Genomic DNA, 21851 nt, shown 5'->3' on the forward strand with positions numbered 1-21851 from the left:
ATGTAACAAACTGCTGCACTGCCATTTATCACTGAACCTTGTGTCTTGAGCAATATTTCTCTTTTAACAGTCACTGAAAGTTAGTTTCTAAGCTTGGATACTCATTTTAGTCGTTTTAAAGCTGAATAGTTTCAATTTATTGCAGTTAGATGAAAAGAAAAAATAAATATAAAAAGTGCAAATGACAAGTTGAAGTTAGCTGAACACAAAATTTTCTTGGCTTTGCTGTACAAAATACTTGAATATAAAATGCTGAGAGATATATAAAACTTTTTCTCACCAAATACAACCATAAAACATTACTTTTTCAATTACTGGTGTATATAGTTTGATGGTATTTATGCCAACTATTATATAAGAAAAAATTTAAAAGTATTTACATTTATTTATATTATCAGAAATTACTTTCAATAATAGTACTAGGTTAACACTGGATTTTTACCTTTATGTCATCTGTGAACATTCAAAAGCACTTACGAAATGAACATATGTACTTGATGTGTATGACGGAACTGCAATATTACATACATTTTTGACATTATGTGAACACTAGTTATAGTCAAATAAATTGTGAGTTTGGGGAACACCCTTTCATGAGACTTTGGGGCATGGCATGTGGATAGCAAGCTCATCATAAAATATCATAACCTCCGACAGGGTGTTCCAGGAGCAAAACCCCATGCTGGCACAAGGTCAGCTCAATTTAGAAACCAACAATAATTAGTATTCAGAAGTTTATGGGCATTTTAGTCCTAGTTGCTAATTTTTGTAAGTGTGTTCTGTGTTAGCATATTTTGGGTAATAAGGACTTTTGTTCTTATTTCATATTTAAATGCTTATTTATCTACTCTCATTCTTTAGAAGAGGTGTCTAAAAAATTTTAGTCCCATACAACCACAATTAACAGGGCAAGCCATCGAGAATAGATATAACATAAATATAATATATATATATATATATATATATATATATATATATATATATATATATATATATATATATATATATATATATATATATATATATATATATATATATATATATATATATATATATATATATATATATATATACATACATACTATACATACAGTATATACACATATATACACATATATACATATATATATATATATGGAATTCTAATAGCCACAATGCCCTCTTAACTTCTCGAATTCTTCGCACTTTTTTGGATATGCTTGTAACTACAAAGCTGTAACATCCAAACGCAAGAAATTGAAGAGACTGTGATGGCCGGTCGTGGGAAACAAACCTGTGTCACCATAATCACAAGGAGGTCACATTGCCGACCTGACCACAAGAAGGATAAAAGTCTATTACCTCTCCTACATACATATACCTGTCATTTTCAGATATACTTATTAGAGCTGGAATAGACCCATCCTCACCATTGTAGCCAAGTGGGCAATCGTTTTTATTGCTTTTTAGGCTGAAATATATATGTAGAATCTACTGGTCACTTTTACCAGACACACATGTAATGCTAATAGTCACAATGCCCTCTTAACTTCTCGAATTCTTCACGCTTTTTTGGATATGCTTGTAACTACAAAGCTGTAGTTCATCAAGGATGAACAGTGAGTCTTTTATTATCAATCAGCATATTAAGAGAGGAAACTACAAGGGAGCACAGAAAGATAGGCACCTGAGACCCGCTATATGCAGATGACCTGCAGTTAACAGCAAAAACATAAGTCATAGTAATGATAGGAGGATGGAAGATTGGGATAAAGCAGAAGGGAGTGAAAATCAATATCTGAAATAAAAAAGTATATGGTGTCCAGAATGAAAGCAAAGGAACAAGTACTGCATGTACAATCTGGAAAATGTTCATATGCATGTTGTTGGTGAGGGGTAGGGGGAACTTAATCTATGTACAGTACTAAAGTGACAAAATGAAGTCACAAAAGAAGCTTATGACTGAAAAATATATTAGGAGTATGGAATTTTTGAAACCTGAAATGTACAAGTGCAAATAGAGGAAAAAGGGAGGGACTGAAAAATCTAGTGGTGGAAGAACAGGCAATAGAATAAATATAATATCTATTTTATCTTGGTAACACATTTGATTGTGAAGAATGTGTTGAAAGGGAGGCAATAAAAAGGGGGTAGATTGTTGTGTAGGACTATACTACTCTATGCTACAGAGATATGGGCACTAACAAAGAACCTGGAGAATATTTTGAAAATATGCAACAATTAAACATTGAAATTCTTAACTGGAAGGCTGAGAAATAAATAAGATTTCAAAACTTGAGATGGTTGGGGCATGTGATGAGAATGAGTGCAATGCAGTAAGAAAACTAGGAGGTAAGAAACTAAGATAAAAAAAATTCAAAGAACAAGAAAACCTTGGGGAAGCAAGATGGAAATGGATGGAGAACTCATTTTATGTCTAACCTTGTAAAAGGAAAATCTGATGTTAGATTGTTAATGATTATATATGTGAAGGAATAAATCATCTTTTTACCTTTGAGCTTATCTATCTGAAGGAGGGCTTTGTCCGTATACTTCTGCGCCTTCTCCATGTATCCAGCCTGCATTGAATGCATCACAGAAACTAAATACACCAAGACACAAAGCTGATCACGTGGGAGCCAGGAAAACATTTCACTCATGCTGCTAGGGTTGACTTCTGCATAAATTAAAGACAATTCATAAAATTAGAACATTAAAATAAAATGATTACCAAAAAGAACTAGGAAAAGTAATACAGTATACAGTGCATTATTAAGAAAAACCCAGAAATTTGCAATGGTCTATTTCACATTTTGAATGCTCAAGCAATACATATCTTCATAAACATATTGTTCTTTTGACCCACTGATCTTATCCACTGCATCCACTCATCCTGTGTAATGCCTAAGTCACACTGCAGCATTCAGTTTACAAGCTGTATCCATGCTTGCTTGATTTATTGCTGCACAGTACTTAGTGCTTCCTCTAAAGTTTGGTTAATGTGGCCTTAAAGTGCAATAATAATAATGACAGCAATTCTGCAAAGTCTAACAGAATTCGAGTCCCTACTCTACCTGACAAGAGTGAAATTCTTGATTTATGCATAAAAAATCAGTGTACTTCCACACTGACCTGAATGTTCAAGAAAAATGGATAATCAGTTTCAAAACTGTAGGCAAAGGAGGAAGAATAAGAAACATGTAAATATTCAAAATAAAATTTATTATTTGTATACTTACCTTCAGTCGAAGACAGTTTACAGCTCCATGCTGATACAGATGAGCTGGCACTCAACAAAAGAAGACATCAACTTATATCTAGACGATTGGCTTCTCTGCTCATCGTCGGAGGAAAATTGCGCAGAGGGACTTGAGAACTCTTCGCCTGACACAGAAGTTAGGCATTCTCATAATCAAAAAGAAATCCCTTCTGACACCAACTCAGGAGATTCCCTATTTAGGGATGATACTGAACTCTCAGACTTTTTGGGCTTTTCTGTCGCCCAAAAGAGTCGAGAACTGCCTTCAGACTGTCTGTCAGTTCCCTTCTCTTCCTTCCTGCTCGGCAGTGCAGTGGATGAGTCTTCTTGGAACCCTTGATTCAGTAGAGCAGTTTGTAAAACTAGGCAGACTGCACATGAGACCCCTTCAGTTTTTCCTCAAAGTGAACTGATGCAGAAAGACCCAACCAAACTCTTTCATCTTCCCGATTACGTCAGAAATCAAAGACGATCTCCGGTGGTGGTCGTGCGGAGAAAGACTTCAGGAAGGGAAGTCTCTTCTCCCAGTGCACCCAGACCTTCTATTTTATTCAGATGCTGCCGACCTAGGCTGGGGCGCCCTTCTGGAAGGATGGGAAGTCTCCAGAACATGGACTACAGTACAAAAGAATTCTCACATCAACATAAAGGAACTGAGAGCAATTCACCTGGACCTTCAGTCCTTCTCGGATCTGGTCGGCGGCAAGAAGATTGTAGTACACGCGGACAACACCACGGCTCTTGCTTACATTCGCAAACAGGGGACACTCATTCCTTCTCTCTGTATGAGACGGCAAGGGATCTCCTTCTGTGGGGCGGAGGAGAACCAAGTCTCTCGTCACCTGGTTCATTCAAGGGAGAATGAGCGTGACTGCAGACGAATTAAGCAGCCTCAAACAGGTCCTTCCCACTGAATGGACCTTGACCCAATAGTCTGCGACAACCTATGGAAACTATGGGTCAAACCCACAGTGGATCTTTTTACAACATCAAGAAACCACTGTCTTCCCCTCTTTTGCTCTCCGGTCCCAGATCCTCAAGCATGGAGCATGGACGCCATGCTTTTGGACTGGACAGACTTAGATGTGCATGCGTTCCCTCCCTTCGCAACGATCAGGGAAGTAATCAACATGCTGTCAACACATCAGACCACCACCATGATCCTAGTAGCCCCATTTTGGCCAAACAAAGAATGGTTTCCAGACTTGATTCGACTCCTGGTAGACTACCCAAGACTCCTTCCACACAAACGGTCTCTGCTCAGACAACCCCACTTTCTCAGATTCCACCAAGGGTTATCCGCTCTGGCCCTGACAGGCTTCAGACTGTCAAGCGCCTTGTCAGAGCAAAATGGTTTTTGAGGCAGGCTGCAGAGGCAATTGCAAGATACAGATGAGCTTCTCCTACAAAGCTCTACCAATCAAAATGGGCAGTCTTTAGAAAGTGGTGCAGCTGCCATAACGTCTCTTCTTTTGAGACATCTTAAGCCAAATAGCCGACTTTTTGATACTCCTAAAGGCTGTCAGGAAGCTATTGACCTCTACCATCAAAGGGTATACAGTAAACCCCCCATATTTGAGTTCTCACGAGTCGCGGACTTACTCATTCACGGGTTTCTCTGTGGAACATATCTACCCATTTTTTGCGGAAAATTCGCCAATTCGCTGTATTTTTCACTGAGAAATATTCACTAATTACTGTATTTTCATATAATTTTCATGAATAAATGCACTTTTTGTGATAAAACTATTAAAATACTCAGGTATAAGAATTTTTACAGGGTTTTTCTTGTTTTAAACTATCAAAATGGGCAGTTCTAAGTGTTTTTAGAGGGTTTTAAGTATTCGTGGATTTTAGCTATTCGCAGGGGGGGGGGGTGCAGTACGCATCCCCTGCGAATATGGGGCGTTCACCGGAGGTCGATGCTCAGCTCAGGTTTTAAGCACAGAGGAATGGATCTGTCTTCTAATCAAGATATCACCAACTTGATCAAATCCTTCGATACATCCAAGAAAGAATGTTCTTCCAACGTCTCTTGGAACTTAGACGTTATACTGAAGTGGCTTTCAGGTCCTCAATTTGAACCTCTTCATTCTATTTCCCTCTGGAATCTCATGAAAAAGACTCTGTTTAGTGGCTCTCGCTACTGCCAATAGACAAGAGAATAGGCTCTGCACAAGAGGACGCAGTCTGCTCTCTTTCTCTTGGTTTCCTCGCAAAGAACAAGGACCCTTCTAAACCCTGGCCTAGATCCTTTGTCATCAAGAACCTTATGGATATCTTAGGACCTGAGGAAGAAGAAAGACTCTTCTGTCCAGTGAGGTGCCTCAGGTACTATCTTCAGAGGATGGAAAAGATTAAGAGGACCTTCAAGCAACCTCTGGTGCTCTGTAAGAAACCCAGTTCGCCCGCTCTCCAAAAATGCCATATCCTTTTTTCTGAGAGAGCTAATATTAGAAGCCCACTCCCAGATCCAGGAAGAAGCCTTTCTATTACTTAAGGTTAAGGCTCACAAAATTAGGGCAGTTGCAACTCCCAGCGCTTTTAAACACAACTTGTCTCTTTCCTTGATCCTACAGTTGACGTTCTGGAGATGCAAGTCCACATTCGCCTCACACTACCTCAAGGACACAGAAACCGTGTTTGAAAATTGTAGCACTTTAGGACCTTTATCCATGGCTGGCATGGTGCTGGGAGAGGAAGCATAGGGAATCTCTCTGCTCCTTTACTATCCACTCACCCTGACTTAAGGTTTTGAGTTGATGGGAAGCCTGGGGGTACATTGTACCTGGAGTACCCACTTTGTATTTTATTATTGATAATGGTTGGGTTTTGGTTTTATTCTGTGGTGTAGGTGATAGTGGTGTCATTTTGTATTGTGGTCTTCGCCCAAGGCAAGGGCATCTTTTAAAAACTTTGTCAGCATATGGTGTACTTCCTCCCCTGCAAAGCTCCCACTAATGTAGTGGCGACCCTTGGCTACACTGCCACATCCATTACAAGTTGAGAGAAGCGCCAACCAAAGGCAGTACCTACCTGCAGCAACTCTCTCAACAGGTAAGGAAACAGCAAACATTTATTCAATGTTAGCAACCTCTCTATTTCAAATTCATTACTTACTTAATGCTTTGGAGTAGAATATGTCCATGCTGTTTCCCACCTCCTAACAATGTGGAACCAGCTGTGTGATTACTTGGTAAGTTACTTATAAAGAAATGACATTTTTATGGTAAAGTTTTATATATACTTACCAAGTAATTACATGATCGGAGCCCGCCCTCCTCCTCTTGCATGGACATTAGAGCATAAAACAAATTGAGCTCTCCGCTGGGTTGTTTCCTCGAGTCCCAGATGGTGGGCAGGACCTTGTCACCTACACACTAACGTTAACAGCGTCACCGCGTGAATTTTGAATTTTTATGCAGCCATAGGTTAGGGAACCAATAGCTATGTAATTACTTGCTAAAGTATATATAAAACTTTATTTTATCATAAAAATGTCATATTCAAAACTTATAAGGATAATAAAGTAACAGGATTGTTTCTTTATATGAACACATGACATCTTACAGCACTTTTCATAATTTTCTATTGATAAATACCCATCAGATTATTTCAAATCATATTCATTTAGGTAATATTCAGTAACTTTCATCTATTAATAAAAACCGACATCCTTCAATAAAACAGGGCCATAAGGTTTCTTGGTATCCCTAGGACATCAACTGTTAGTTTTTTTATATTTAGTTGACTGTAAAGTTGCATGATTTGGTTAATGAGAATCCACATCATCAAGGGACTGCTGAAATAACATTTGATATACAGTAAACACCCCTATTCGCGGTCTCACTATTCGTCGATTTCTCTATGGAATGTATCTACCCATTATTCCCAGAAAATTCGCCCATTCGGAGTATTTTTCACTGAGAAATATTCACTAATTACTGTATTTTCATATTTTCATGACTAAATGTACTTTTTGTGACAAAAATATTAAAATACTCAGGTATAAGCATTTTTAGAGGGTTTTTTTTTGTGTTTAAACTATCAAAATGGGCAGTTCTAAGTGTTTTTAAGAGAGGTTTTAGTATTCAAGGATTTTAGCTATTCCCGGGGGGGTTTACTGTAACCTTCAACGAAAAAATTTCTTTAAAAATAATCTGCTGTCAAAATTCCATCCTCACTCAGTGCATAAAAGAATACTCTTCAAGGCTTATTAAACTAATCTTACAGAAAAGCATACAGTGCTCTGGATTACAAGAGACAGGGTAATTACCGTTTTCTGCCAGCTGAGTTATGTTTTGTATAGACTGCTGGAGCTGTTTTAAAGCTGGTTTGACACTTTTCACTTGTCCACTGTTGAGGTTATGCACAACCAATAGTACCAAATAAAAAACCTGTGTAAAAAAAGAATATCATGAAAACGAAATATCTGGAGCACTTGTGCCTATTTACAATCATGGTATACTGACTACCAGTAAAACTATGAATTTTCTACGTCGGTCGAAAAAGGGGGTTTTAGGATAATCAATTTATCTGAAACACCTTTTTCTTAAAAAATTAATTTTAATAACAAAAACTATGGTTATCAATATCAGAAATACAGTATATTACTTAATATCAACTATGTTTACAGTATTGAAAACAGCTGATAATGTCTAAAAAAATAAATTAATTTCATTTAAGCATGCCAATACATCCTTCCATATTTCTAATGCATACAATTCCTCTTAGGAATGCTGTTTAACTTGAGCCATACATGGCACACTGACTGTGTTATACTTTTGTTCATTCCCTTTAGTGCCTTTTATATCTAGCTGTTCAACTGTAACTTTGCCTTACCTCAATTTTCACCAATCATTTAAGAGAAAAGCTTGCACGAAATCTCTTACAAAGCACAGCAATGCCCTTCAATCATATCCATAAAAGCAAATATAACAAGTAAAAAATGCGCCGAAGTTTCTTTGAAGCAATCGAGTTTTCTGTACAGCTGCTACAGAGTATACAGTAATGGAGGCCACCGAAAACAGATCTATCTTTCGGTGGTCTCGGTATAATGCTATATGAGCTGTGTCCCATGACATTTTAACCACAGCCCAGTGGTGGCCTATACTATATCATTGCCAGAAGCATGATTATGGCTAACTTTAACCTTAAATAAAATTAAAACTACTGAGGCTGCTCTTAGGCAAAATTTGGAATACCACTCGACTTGAAGACTTTGGTTAGTCTCTCCAAAAATGGATAGAGGCTAATTACCCTTCTTACTGGTGCTTGGAAGGGCTAATGTAGTGTACATGCTGTAATGGTGTATGAGATGAAGCCCAGAATTCCAAATCAAAATTAATAACTTAAACAGTACCCACTTTATAAGATGACCCTAAATTTGGAACTATCACTGAAAAGTTACCACCCCAATAGTGGAATGATAATAGCAATTACAGTAATAACAATCACCTATGATAATATACCAGTACATCAAAAATACCAAATCAGTGTAGTGTAAACATTACTGATGTAGCTTAGACACTGGTAAGAGTACAAACATATTCAGATCATTCACACCTGCCTTTGGTCTCACTGATTCAACAGTATGGATATCGTAATACTGATTAAGAAAGGCAGATGACAGGGTTTGTTCAGAGAACAACACTTTAATCTAGACAAGGGAGAGTGTTTGTAGATCAGGCAAAAACTATAAATCAGTTATGTGAGATGTTTGAAAATTGAGGGAAAAGGCTGATGTGCCATACATTTAACAAGAAAAAAATTTGAAATATGTCAACATGTGACTGTTTTGGTGTGAATGTGTCAGGGGTAAGGTATGTTAAGTCTTTTTGTTTTATACATGGATGCAAGAAAACTGAGAAAGAACATTAGGGGTACTATGTGCAAAGGTGAGGGATAAGGAAAGGAGTCATGAGAGGATTGTGGAATTGGAAATGTTTGCAACTGAAAGTTTATACTGTACAAATAATCCTTCAAACAACCTTTAAATTGACAACTTTGTGCAAAAGGGAATTATCTACATTTTTACCCCACATTTGTAACAAAATATACTACATAAATACTTTTAAAAAAAATGCAACCCCTTTTTCTCTCTCCAGTAAATGACACAGTTCAGCAGGCAGATAGCCTACCTGTGTTTACCAGCAGCCTACCATGGTTTTATGACTATTAATGTATTTTTATACAGCAACTTGCTTATTAGTTGTTCCCATATTGTATATATTACCATATACGTGAACTACAGACCTAGGCTAAGCCCAGGTGTTAAACTCTTATTTTACTTACAGAATCCATTATATTGTGATTATCATATAATTATACTAATATATCATCATCGTTATATGTATGAAAAAAACAACTGTCCCGCTGTTTGTAATGTTTACGTTCTCAGAATCAGCTGATTGAGCCTACTACCAAAATAATTTTAAAAATAATTTTCTAGTTGCTAAAAGAAGTGAATGTATTAATGGAATTATTGATTTTCTTTTTGTATATAAATGTAAAATGGGTAAACAAAGGTAAACTAACATACTTTATATTAAAGTACAATCCATCAAAATTGCCTGTCAGCTGTTTCCCCGATTCATTTGGTTATTTACTGATACCTGTGCTTCACACACACATCCTGTGCTCGAGAAAAATTGTCTTTACTTTATACAGTACCAATGGAACCATTCTGTCATCGAGTCCGTTATAAAATCGGTCCAAGCAGCCTTCTCCGATGAGGAAATTAACGTTGCATATTCATAATGCAAAGACCTGATACCAGAATTCAATTTTCAGGAGCGATTGGGAAATATATATATATATATATATATATATATATATATATATATATATATATATATATATATATATATATATATATATATATATATATATATATATATATATATATATATATATCTTCAATTTATATAGTGAAATGATAATGAGAGATCTGAGAGATATGGAAGGAATTAAGGTTGGAGGAGTCAATATTAATAATATCAGATATGCTGATGACACAGCACTTGTTGCAGACTCTCATGATAAACTTCAAGCTTTAATCAGTACTTTACACCAGTCAAGCAGAGAAAGAGGTCTGTCAATAAATATTTAGAAAACAGAAGTTATGGTTATCTCCAAAGATGAAATCACCCCAAGAACAGATATAAGAATTAATGCTGAAACAGTTAAACAAACTGATAGTTTTCATTATTTAGGATGCATTGTCACAAGTGATGGAAAATGCAAAAAAGAGATCAGGAAGAGAATATCCATGGCAAAAGATGCATTTGGTAAGATCAAGAAATTAGTCACCAACTCGAAAATATCTATGAATCTAAGGAGGTGGTTTGTGAAATGTTTTGTTTGGTCTGTACTGTTGTGTGGCTGTGAAACTTGGACCTTGAGGAAGGCAGACGAGGAGAGGTTACAGGCTGCAGAAATGTGGTTTTGGAGAAGGATGCTGAAAATATCATGGACAGAAAGGAAAACTAATGAGGAAGTATTAGAGAGAGTAGGCATTGAGAAGAGAACTTTTGGCTTCAGTGAGAGGTAGACAAATGTGGTTTGTGGGTCACATAGTGAGAAGACAAGAACTAGAACATCTCTCTCTCACTGGTAAAATCAATGGAAGGAAGCCGAGAGGAAGACCTAGACAAAAATATATGGATGGATTGGTGAGAATGACTGGGGGAAGAATGTCTGCGGCTCAGTTGCTGCAGAGAGCCGGAAATAGGGTGTTCTTGCAAGTACAAAATTGGCATGGCAACCATCTCTCTCCAGTCGAGTGGGGATGGGAGTCTTGCGGAACTGGACTGAAACCAATACCTTCAATTAATCCTCCAGCTCCAGATGAACTGTTAAACTTAGTCAGCTGTAAATGCTGCAAAGGCTGTTGCCATCAATGTGAATATAAGAGGGCTAGTTAATTGTGTTCATCCATGTGTGGCCAGTGCCGTGGAGTTGGATGTGAAAATTCACAACTATTTGAGAAAGAAGATGAATTGGATAGTTGGGATATAAAATTTATTTTGAAGCAAGCACGTACGCTCAGTTTGTGTGGTATTTACATATAATTCAAAATTTGAATTGACTCACTTTTAACTACTCTCATCAGTACCTTCATGGCATATTTATTGCCTATGCATTTAAAACAAACTATATTAGTTTAAGATTTAGATGTTGGAATAACAGAATATTTACTACATAACTGTACACAAGATATTTGTGTGCTATAGTTCATTAATACAAAAAATCTCATAATTTCGCATGCATCCTATGTGATTACGGAAAAAAAAATGCATCAGTTTCTCTTACTGTAATCTCCGAGCTCATCAGTAAGCATAATGCAACAATGTATAAAAAGACATTACTGTTCAGTAACTGAGTGGAATGCTAGCAAAGTAAGGCTATCTTTTCATTAGAAAAACAAAAGTTACTGTGTAATTCATTTGTCTGGCCATTTCCCATATTGATTTTCTATTTATTTACAGTGATAACTACTTTATTTTTCTAGATATGTACAAACTTGTATTTCTGAGTTCAGTCCCGTGTCAGCCGGTGAAATTCCATTACAGCACGAATTTCTAGGTATAACAATGCTAGATATACCAGAGAAAAAGAGCTTTCAGGAAAGCTGGGGTTACTACCCCCAGTCGATCGTCTTTAGAAGACGTCGGTATAATGAAGGGTGAGTGAAATACCACTACCACGGAAATATACTCGAAAGATCTCTCCTTATCAAAACCCCCGTAAAAGAGCGGTGAGCCGTTACAGCTCCCACACCTAACACCCGCCAGGACGGCGACACCAGCGCCACCTACTTCATTCCATTTTCTAGCACGTGATACGTTCGCTTCTTTTGTGTGCTCGTCCCTATTTTGGATTAATTTTTCTTCATCTACGATGGCTTCGAGCACCTTTTCCATCTCTAAGTTAAGTACCATCTTCTTGTGGGGTTTTTGATCTAATTATGGCTGTTTTGGTCTCGTGTTTTCATAAATATTGGGATCGTCTTATGACGCCACACGGCGTCCCCTATCAGCCATGTCGATCATGAGAGGCTTACTCCTTCTGTTCTTTCGGTCGGAGTTTTCTCCCAGTCGCTATATATATTTAGATTTTAGCCCTTGAATTCCTTCCTGGTGGTTCCGTGCGATGGCTCCCCCTCCAACTTTAGTTTTTGTTTTGCATTTTTGGCCTGTCGGCCTCTCTTAAGGAGTTGCTCCATCCTGTACCCCCCCCACCAGGTCGGGTTCTTTTTCATTTAGTCTCATAGGCTATTATGTTATTCTTGAAGATGGTGCTCTTATTTTAAGTTTAATGTTTTTAGTTTTATTTGCTTTTTATTTTTGGTTGTGTAGCTTGCCTCTGATGAACCTTATAAAATATTTTGAAACGTCCTCGACGCCAGGTTGAGGGACCTGCTTTACCCCGGCGCACGGGTGGCCGCAGCAGTACCAGAAGAACTTGCCACCCCTATTATCCAGCAGATCCGTGATGCGACCCAGCCACCTCAAGTGGACATCATGTACGCCGAGGTCTCGGAGGATGTTGCCGCCTAAATCTCGACTTGGAACCTATGAATACGGAGCAGGACCAGGTGGTAAGTGGAGAGGTAAGTGAGGATGTTGGGGCGGGCCCCTCTCTGTTTAACTCCCTGCTTCATCTGTATCATCTTTTGCAGGTTTTGTGAAGTCTTCCTCTTTGGGTGATAGAGCTCCGTCTGCTATCCCCAAGTTGAAGACTTCATGGAAGGCGAAGGGCTATAAGTCCTCGACTTCTAAGAAGGCATTGCCCTTCCCCCCGTCGAAGGCTAAGGTCCCAGGACCGGTAGCCTCCGGGAGTAAATCTAGCTCCTCCGGCAAGGGCGCAAGTAAGAGGGCGGCAAAACCAAGCCCTCCTCGCCAGCCTCTTTGACGCACAAGCCCTGGCCACTGAACTGTACAAACAATTCACGGAGGACCTAGATTCTAGATTTGAGAAGATCTCAGAAAAGTTTGCCACCTATGACAGTGTACTGGAAGGTTTGGCTCACAAACCTAAAGCAGAACCGCAGTACTCTATCCCCGACACTGCGGACCTCCCGCCGTTTGATGTCGGAAACCCTTGGCGGTTCGACTCCGGGCCATCCAACATGATGGCAAACTTACCTTAGACGGTCTGGGCACGAGACGGTTGGAGGAGTTGGAGTTCTTCCCCTGATCTCTTGCCCCCTATCCTGGCTTCGTGAGGCTTACGGAAGAAGCCTGGATTCGGTCAGACAAGGTACCTAGGGAAACTGTCATCATCCCTAGAGACCAAGCCCAGTCGGCTCTCCTGCGCACTCTGACGGAGTGGCAGGCAGTGAACACAAAATTGACCCCTTTCAAGGGCAATTTCACGATGTTCACCCTAGGTGAAGATCTTCCCACTCCTTGTATGGACAAAATTGCTCTGGCCACGACCCCCGAGCATGCCTCGATGGGAATCCCTTTCCTCAATTGAGGGAAACAGACCCTACTTCCTGGTATTCCCAGGAAGTAACGAGTTCTGGGTGGACGCCCCGTCCACTTTCACTGTAGGCAAGCTGGACCCTCTTTGCGCTTCCACGCAGTTTAGCGAGCAACTCCCTAAGCTGCCGGAATCATTGTTAAAGGCGGAGTTTGAGACCCGGACTAAGTTAGCCCGGTCCTGAGCTCCGGCTGTCTTACTGAGGCTACTGCCGCCTCCGGCTCGGACGAACCCTTTTTCCAGGTCCTAGCTAAGTCTTTCCTGGCGACCTTCCAGTTAGACTTGCATGGGTTTGTTATGGCTAGGCTGGAATGTAGAAAATTTATTTTTGCTGACGCTACAATCCGCCACGAGCCTAACAAGCTCATTAAAAGTTCAATCTGGGGACCTAACCTCTTCCCTGAAGGAGAGGTTACATCCGTCATGTCCGAAGCTACACGGGCAATCAGAGTCTTCGCGCCGTGGGGAATTCCCACTTATAAGCGCAAGACCCCAGAATCGGCCGGCCCCAGACGAGAGGAGGAAAAAGGTTCAGGAGACATAAGAGGCCTCATCAGGCGATGGTTCAAGCCATCCCGGTCTCGGCAGTGGCCCAGCCATCTACCTCTAAGTCCCAACCCCAGCAGTACGTTTTGGTCCAACCAGCGGCGCCCTCCTATGTATCCTCACCAGCATACAACCCTACATATGAAGGCCGTGGATTTTTTCACGGCCTCAATAGGGTGGCAGGGGAGGAAGGGGCAAGGCCCCTACAGAGGAAAGTCTAACACCACCCCAAGGGGGAGAGGACGTGGTAGAGGGAACAAACCCGCTCCCTCCCACTGAGAAAACGCAGGTAGGCGGTCGCCTGTATTGGTTCAGGGACCAATGGACCTTCAGCCCTTGGGCACACAGCATTGTGTCCAAGGGACTACGGTGGAGCTGGATCAAGAATCCTCCTCCAAACAGATTTTACCAGCCACCCACATCAATCCTACAGGATTATGTAAAAGAATTGCTCAACAAACGAGCAATAAAGAAAGCAAGGCACCTAAAGTTTCAAGGCAGGCTATTCACTGTTCCCAAAAAGACTCGATCAGCAAAGAGTGATCCTGGATCTGTCGCGTCTAAATCTCTACATAAAATGCGACAAGTTTCGCATGCTTACGGTAGCTCAGGTTCGGACTCTACTTCGCGTGGAGCCGTCACCACCTCTATCGATCTTTCAGACGCTTATTATCACGCCCCAGTTGCGCTGAACTTCTCTCAGTTCCTCGGTTTCAGACTCGGGAACCAAGCCTACTCCTTCAGGGTCATGCCCTTCGGTCTGAACATTGCACCCAGGATATTCACCAAGCTGGCGGATACGGTAGTACAGCAGCTCCGGTCCCAAGGAATCTCCATAGCAGCGTGCCTGGACGACTGGATAATCTGGGCTCCAACTGTTCCGGAGTGTCAGGAAGCCACGTCCATAGTCACCAATTTCCTAGAGTCATTGGGTTTTCAGCTGAACAGGGAGAAGTCCCGCCTGACTCCGGAGTCTCGGTTTCATTGGCTGGGTCTTCAGTGGGACCTGTCCTCCCACACGTTATCTCTCCCTCCTTCCAAGAGGAAAGAGATAGCATCTCTCACCAAGAGGTTTCTCAAAAATCAGTCAGCATCCCGTCGGTCCCAGGAAAGGGTCCTCGGTCTCTCCAATTTGCTTCAGTAACAGACCTGCTCTTGAAAGCCAAATTAAAGGACATAAACAGGGTGTGGCGAGTCGAGCAAACACCAAGCTCAGGGACAGGGTCTCCTCTATCCTCGGATCTTAAAGACAAGGCTGCGGCCTTGGACCACAGTCAAGGGCCTGTCCAAAACAGTTCCACTTCAGTTTCCCCCTCCGCACTAGTTATCCACACAGACGCTTCTCTAAGCGGCTGGGGGATATTCACCAAAACAGAAAGTACAGGGAACGTGGTCCACAATGTTTCAGCAGTTCCATATAAACACCCTGGAAGCCATGGCGGTCTTTCTGACGCTGAAGAAAATCCGCCCTCCCAATCGGATTCATATCAGGTTGGTGTTAGACAGCGCAGTGGTAGTTCATTGCATCAACAGGGGCGGCTCCAAATCAGGTCGAGTAAACCAAGTGATGGTAGCTATCTTCTCCCTGGCGAACAAGCACGGTTGGCACCTGTCAGCCACCCACCTAGCAGGTGTCCGAACGTGGTGGCGGATTCCCTGTCCAGGACTACCCGTTGGAGACGGAGTGGTCCCTGGATGCGAATCTTTCAATGGATTTGCCGCCGGGTTCCAGGACTCCAAGTGGATCTGTTCGCAACGGAGAGCAACTTCAAGCTCCCCTGTTACGTAGCCCCCAACCTGGACCCTCAGGCGTTAGCCACAGACGCAATGACAGTAGATTGGAACAATTGGGAGAGAATTTATCTGTTCCTCCAATAAATTTGCTGCTGAAAGTTTTACACAAACTAAGGACATTCAAAGGTCAACCAGCTCTGGTAGCCCCTATTGGCCGTGAGAGCAATTGGTTCCCTCTCCTTCAGGAACTGGGCTTGGAGTCTTGGATCCCCAAGCCCATTCTGACCCAGACAGTACAAACCAAGACTGTGTCAGCTTCCTCAAGGATTCAAGATGCCCTAGCTTTATGGACTTTATAAAGTTCGCAGCTCAAAAGGAGCAAACATTGACCCTGTCAACACTCTGTTTTTAGAATCAGATAAAAGAGATTCTACTATTAGGCAATATGACTCAGCAGTCAAAAAGTTAGCCTCCTTCCTGAAAGCATCTGAAGCCAAAATTATGACGACTAATTTAGGAGTTTCCTTCTTTAGGTCACTGTTTGAGAAAGGTCTGGCTCCCGCCACTATTACCACAGTCAAGTCGGCATTGAAGAAAGTATTTCTTTACGGCTTTAAAATCGACCTTACAGATTCTTATTTTTCATCCATCCCCAGAGCATGCGCTCGTCTGAGACCAGTATCACGTCCACATTCGGTTACTTGGTTTCTCAATGACGTCCTTAAGTTAGCGTCAGAGTTGGATAACTTACATTGCTCTTATCAAGATCTGTTAAGGAAAACCTTATTTTTACTTAGTTTGGCTTCAGGTGCTAGAATTTCAGAGCTGTCAGCTCTCACTAGAGGTGATAATTTTGTTAACTTCCTCCCATCCGGAGAAGTCCTCCTCTCCCCTGACCCTAGATTTTTAGCTAAGAACGAAGACCCACAGGACAGGTGGTCTCCTTGGAAGGTGGTGCCCCTTCCTCAAGATCAATCTTTATGTCCAGTCCATACACTTAAATCTTACCTCTCAAGAACTCCACAGAGTAAGTCGGGTCCTCTTTTTTATCAGGGAGAAAGGTGGTACTCTTTCCCTTAATGGTATAAGACAACAAATTCTGTATTTCATTAAACAAGCCAACCCAGACTCAGTTCCTAAAGTTCATGATATTCGAGCAGTGGCTACTTCTATTAATTATTTTCATAATATGGACTTTTCAGAGTTATCAAAATATTCGGGTTGGAAATCACCTCTAGTGTTTAAACGCCACTATTTAAAATCACTCGAAGCCCTGAAATATTCTACTATAGCAGTGGGAAGTGTCATCTCCCCACATTAAATAATTATATCCTTTCCTTTTCCCCCCCGCCCGCCTACCTCATTTGCTTCTCTGCTTATTCTCCTGGTCGTTTATACCTCACTGCCTAGCTCTTCATATTGATATATTTGTATTTGATGATGGAAAACTGTAATCTGATTAGCCATAATTGTTTCGTTTGCGGGGTACTGGACAGTTTTTGTTGGCTCCACGTACTCGGATAATTCGTGTGTTATTTTCATTAGTCTTGTCTCTTACATGTTTAAGCCTAAGTTTACATATATAGTTTTAAGGTTGTATTTCTTGTTCTGTGCACATTTCATGTTTCACTACTTTTAAGTAATTTTAAGATTTTTGAGGTTTTTTCCCCATCAAACCGGGGACCTCCAGTGTTTTGTAGTGTTAAGTTTATTGGTGTGCCTTAAAATTAAGTTGCCTTACTTTTAAGTATTCTTGCTTCATGGAAGAGATTCCTTAATTAAAGTTATTTTCGTTACAATTTTGCCTTTTCTTCAGGTTACCCCCCTTGTTTTCCAGTAGTAGCAGTCTTGGCATGATTCTCTATCACTATTTCACCGGCTGACACGGGACTGAACTCAGAAATGGGATTTTGACAGAGGAAAAATCTATTTCTGAGGAAGGTCCCGTGTCACCCGTGACCCTCCCTGTCTAGTCTAGTACTCCTCCCCTTCTTGCACATGCCAAGTCTGGGGTTAGTGCTAGCATGGAATGAAGTAGGTGGCGCTGGTGTCGCCGTCCTGGCGGGTGTTAGGTGTGGGAGCTGTAACGGCTCACCGCTCTTTTACGGGGGTTTTGATAAGGAGAGATCTTTCGAGTATATTTCCGTGGTAGTGGTATTTCACTCACCCTTCAGTATACCGACGTCTTCTAAAGACGATCGACTGGGGTAGTAACCCCAGCTTTCCTGAAAGCTCTTTTTCTCTGGTATATCTAGCATTGTTATACCTAGAAATTCGTGCTGTAATGGAATTTCACCGGGTGACACGGGACCTTCCTCAGAAATAGATTTTTCCTCTGTCAAAATCCCTTATATATTTGAAAAGATTTTTTTCTACAACTTTTGTTTTGAAACATTTTGTCATACAGATCACCATTCTGCAGAAATTGTTTTTGAAAATAAAATTATAGGATTAGTTTCCCTATTTTTATTCTTATTTCATATAAAAGGCCTTAATTTTGTCAAACAAACTACTCATTCCTATTAAAAAATAAGTTCTGAACATCTTTTACTCAGTGATGGTTTTCAACAAAACCATTATTTTACAAGATATTTCAATTTTAAGCAAATTCCAATTTGGTGGCCATTTTCCATTATGGCAGCTAACGCAAGAGTGGGAGGCCCTGGGACTTTTGATATGTTGTTCATGTCACGTATCTCTACATTTGTGCAAAGTTTCAGTTTTATGTAATTAATTATTTCACATCAAACCCCTAACGTTCCTGGGCTATGTGGGTAACCTCCTGAAGGTAAAACTTGGTGAATGTGGTATGGCAGGACCACACCCCCACTTGTAATACCTGTTAAACCAACAGATTCTTCTGGAATGCAAGGGCTGGGTCAATGCCCCTAACCTCGTGAGCTCTTGTCCAGATCGTACTCCTGTCTACCTCACCAGACAAAGAAAAAGCCTGCTTAACCGTCTCACAAAGCCAGAAAGAACTGTGTTCTTGGACACCTCTTTCTTGGTCAAGCCAGCACTAATGAAGAGTTGTCGACACTCAAGCCTGAGATGCTGAGTCCTCTTAAGGTAGTCTGTACTGCAGCACCCAACTGGATAAAGTAGCATCTCGTCTCGATCACCATCTACAAAGTCCTCTAGAGAAGGGATCAAAAAGGACATGAATCTGATGTCAGGGACTAACGAATTCTGGATATTCTTTATGAATTCTGGAGTAAACTTAAGTGTAACAGATCCCCATCCCATAAAGTGCTTAACATCGAAGGAAAGGGTCATGAAGCTAACCTACTCTCTTTGCCAATGCTAGGGCAAGCATGAAAACAGTCTTAAAGGTCAGATCCGTCGGATGACTCTCGCACAGGCTCATACGGTGCATGAGTCAGGAACCTTAAGACAAGAGTCACATCCCACTCTGGGGACCTGAGTTCCCTGGGTGGGCAAGACTGTTCAAAGCTTCTCAAAAGTATGGAGATCTCCCATGAGGATGAGAGATCTACCCCCTTCAACAAAAGGACTTGGGCAAGGGCAGCTCTATAGCTCTTTATGGCCGAAACTGAGAGTAGCTTCTCCCAACGAAGAAAGACAAGAAAATTCATTACCTACTGAAGAGTAGCCCCAAACAGAGAGATACCCCGTCAATGAAACCAACCAAAGAAAACGGCCCATCTCCCCTGGTACACAGCCGCTGAGGACTTATGAAGGTATCCAGACATCGCTATTGCTGTGGCAAGAAAAATCTTTCACTCACAAGAGAAGCTGGATAGTCTCCAGGAGTTAAGTGACAGCCTGGTGATCCCTCTCTACATGTGGCTGGCACAGCAGGCTGTGCCATGGAGGAATCTCTCTTGGTACCGTACAGGCAGTCCCAGCTTACCAGCAGCGTCAGTTAACAGCATTTCAGTGTTACAGCACTTGGCCAGTGATGTCGTTAACCAGATTTTTGGCGCTGGTAAACGATTTTCGGCACCAGTAAGCAGTTTATTGGCGTCGGTAAGCGTTTTATCAGCTTCAGTAAGTGGTTCATCAGAGCCGATACCTGGTTATCGGTGCTGATAACTGGTTAACAGTGCAGTTAAGAAGTTTATCAGCGCTATTATCAGTGATTTTCAGTTAGTGGTGCTTGGCTGGGAATGGAACCCCCGCCATTAACTGGGACTGCCTACCTCAGAAAGTCAGCCACTGCCAAGCACGTAGTTCCAACCGAGACAGGAACAGCTGCCTGCGTCTCTGAACCTGCTGATACGTAAGCCTGAGGGGAAGACTTGCTGCTGCGATATGTATCAGCATGCCCAGGTACTTTAACCTTTGTTTAGGTGTGAGATCGGACTTCTCGAAATTGAACACTTCTCCCACGTCATGACAAAAACCGAGAAGTCGATCTCTGTCCTTGAGCAACTGATACAAGGAGCTTGCCAGGACTAACCAATCGTCCAGGTACCTCAGAAGACGTATCCCGTATGAGTGGGCCCAAGCTGAGACAAGGGTGAACACTCGAGTTAACACTTGGGGAGCTATTAAAAGCCCAAAACAAAATGCCCTGAACTGGAACATCATCTCCCTATGGGTAAAATGGAGGTACTTGCAATAAGACTGATGGATGGGTTGAAAATAGGCATTCTTCGAGTCAACCAAAAACATGAAGTCGCTCTCTCTGATGGAATCAGGTACTGACTGTACCATTTCCATCTTGAACTGGGTCTGGCAAATGAAATGATTCAGGGGAAAGAGGTCAATGACCAGTCTCCAGCCGCCTGTCACCTTCTCTGTGAGGAAAAGATGGCTGTAAAACCCTGGAGACCGATCTTTCATGACTTCCACAGCACCTTTCTTGAGCACTGCATTCAACTCTTCCCAAAAGGGTAAGGTCTTTCTGCGAGCCGGGAACGTAAGTATAGAAGCAAACCGGATTGTTGGTAAGGGATGGTGAAGACTCAAAGGGTGCTATGCTAGATATCCTACCCAAAGGACATCCACTACCTAGGTCTCCACTCTGTATCACTGCCATGTTGCCAAATGGCCCAACAGGCACCCACCCCACCATTGTCAGCAAGCAGGAAGGAACGCCACCCTTCTTCTTACCCTTGGGCCCCCTTTCCTAGCACGGGCAGGGGGCAGAAGGTGGCACAACTGAGTACCTTTCACTACTGGGGTAGAAGAAGACTGGGTGTTCCTACGAGGGCCACACAAAAACCTGGAGGTCTTGGCCACTGTCTTGTTGACCAGCATGTCACTGTTCTCAACGTGAAGTCTGTCCACTGTGGCCACCACCTCCTCTCTAGGGAAGAGGGAAGTGGAGCCCAGTACTGGTCCATTTCTGAATGCCAATGCCTACTCTGAACCGATGAACCTGGAGACCTGAAAGAAAAACTGAGTCTCGCCTCTTGAACACCAGTTTTGCCCACAGGCTAGCTGCCAGGTGAGCTAAGTATGGGATGTCCCTACCTCCAGACAACATGTCTCCTACACATAGCGTCTCCTTCAGGTGTACAGGAACCTGAAGAGAAGAGGAGGATGCGATCTCAGCCACAGCCAGATACCAAAGATCAATCCAGGAGACCATTTGGAATGCTGCCATAACAGTCAATTCCATTGCCACAGCCTCCAACTGTGAGAGAGATACTCCTTCCACATGGAGGCAATCCAGCGACAGACCAGGAAACAGACTAGTCAGGCCTAGGTCAACCTGTTTGGTCAGCAAAGGCCTGTCCAAGGGTATGTAGTATTTACTCTGGTGAGCAGAAGGCGAGAAAGTGTCTTGCTCAATCAGCTAGACCAAAGTGAACTCTCCTGCCCATACACTAGGGAATTCACTTGGCCCAAAACCCCCTTGGCAGGATTCGACCAA

General features: G+C 41.7%; 1 protein-coding gene across 4 annotated transcripts in view; it reads right to left on the reverse strand.

The window, feature by feature from the left end:
- Positions 1 to 21851, reverse strand: part of Mau2 (Mau2 sister chromatid cohesion factor) — an 85607-nt gene that overhangs the window by 21231 nt on the left and 42525 nt on the right. For all 4 annotated transcript variants that reach the window (XM_067129941.1, XM_067129940.1, XM_067129943.1 and 1 more), the window contains exons 5-6: positions 7515 to 7635; positions 2492 to 2656 (exon numbers count right to left, since the gene is read on the reverse strand). In XM_067129941.1, the coding sequence (XP_066986042.1) occupies positions 2492 to 2656; positions 7515 to 7635 (286 nt within the window). The remainder of the gene's footprint in view (positions 1 to 2491; positions 2657 to 7514; positions 7636 to 21851) is intronic.

The sequence above is a fragment of the Macrobrachium rosenbergii genome, chromosome 28, assembly GCF_040412425.1.
Source record: "Macrobrachium rosenbergii isolate ZJJX-2024 chromosome 28, ASM4041242v1, whole genome shotgun sequence".
Taxonomy (NCBI): Eukaryota; Metazoa; Arthropoda; class Malacostraca; order Decapoda; family Palaemonidae; genus Macrobrachium; species Macrobrachium rosenbergii.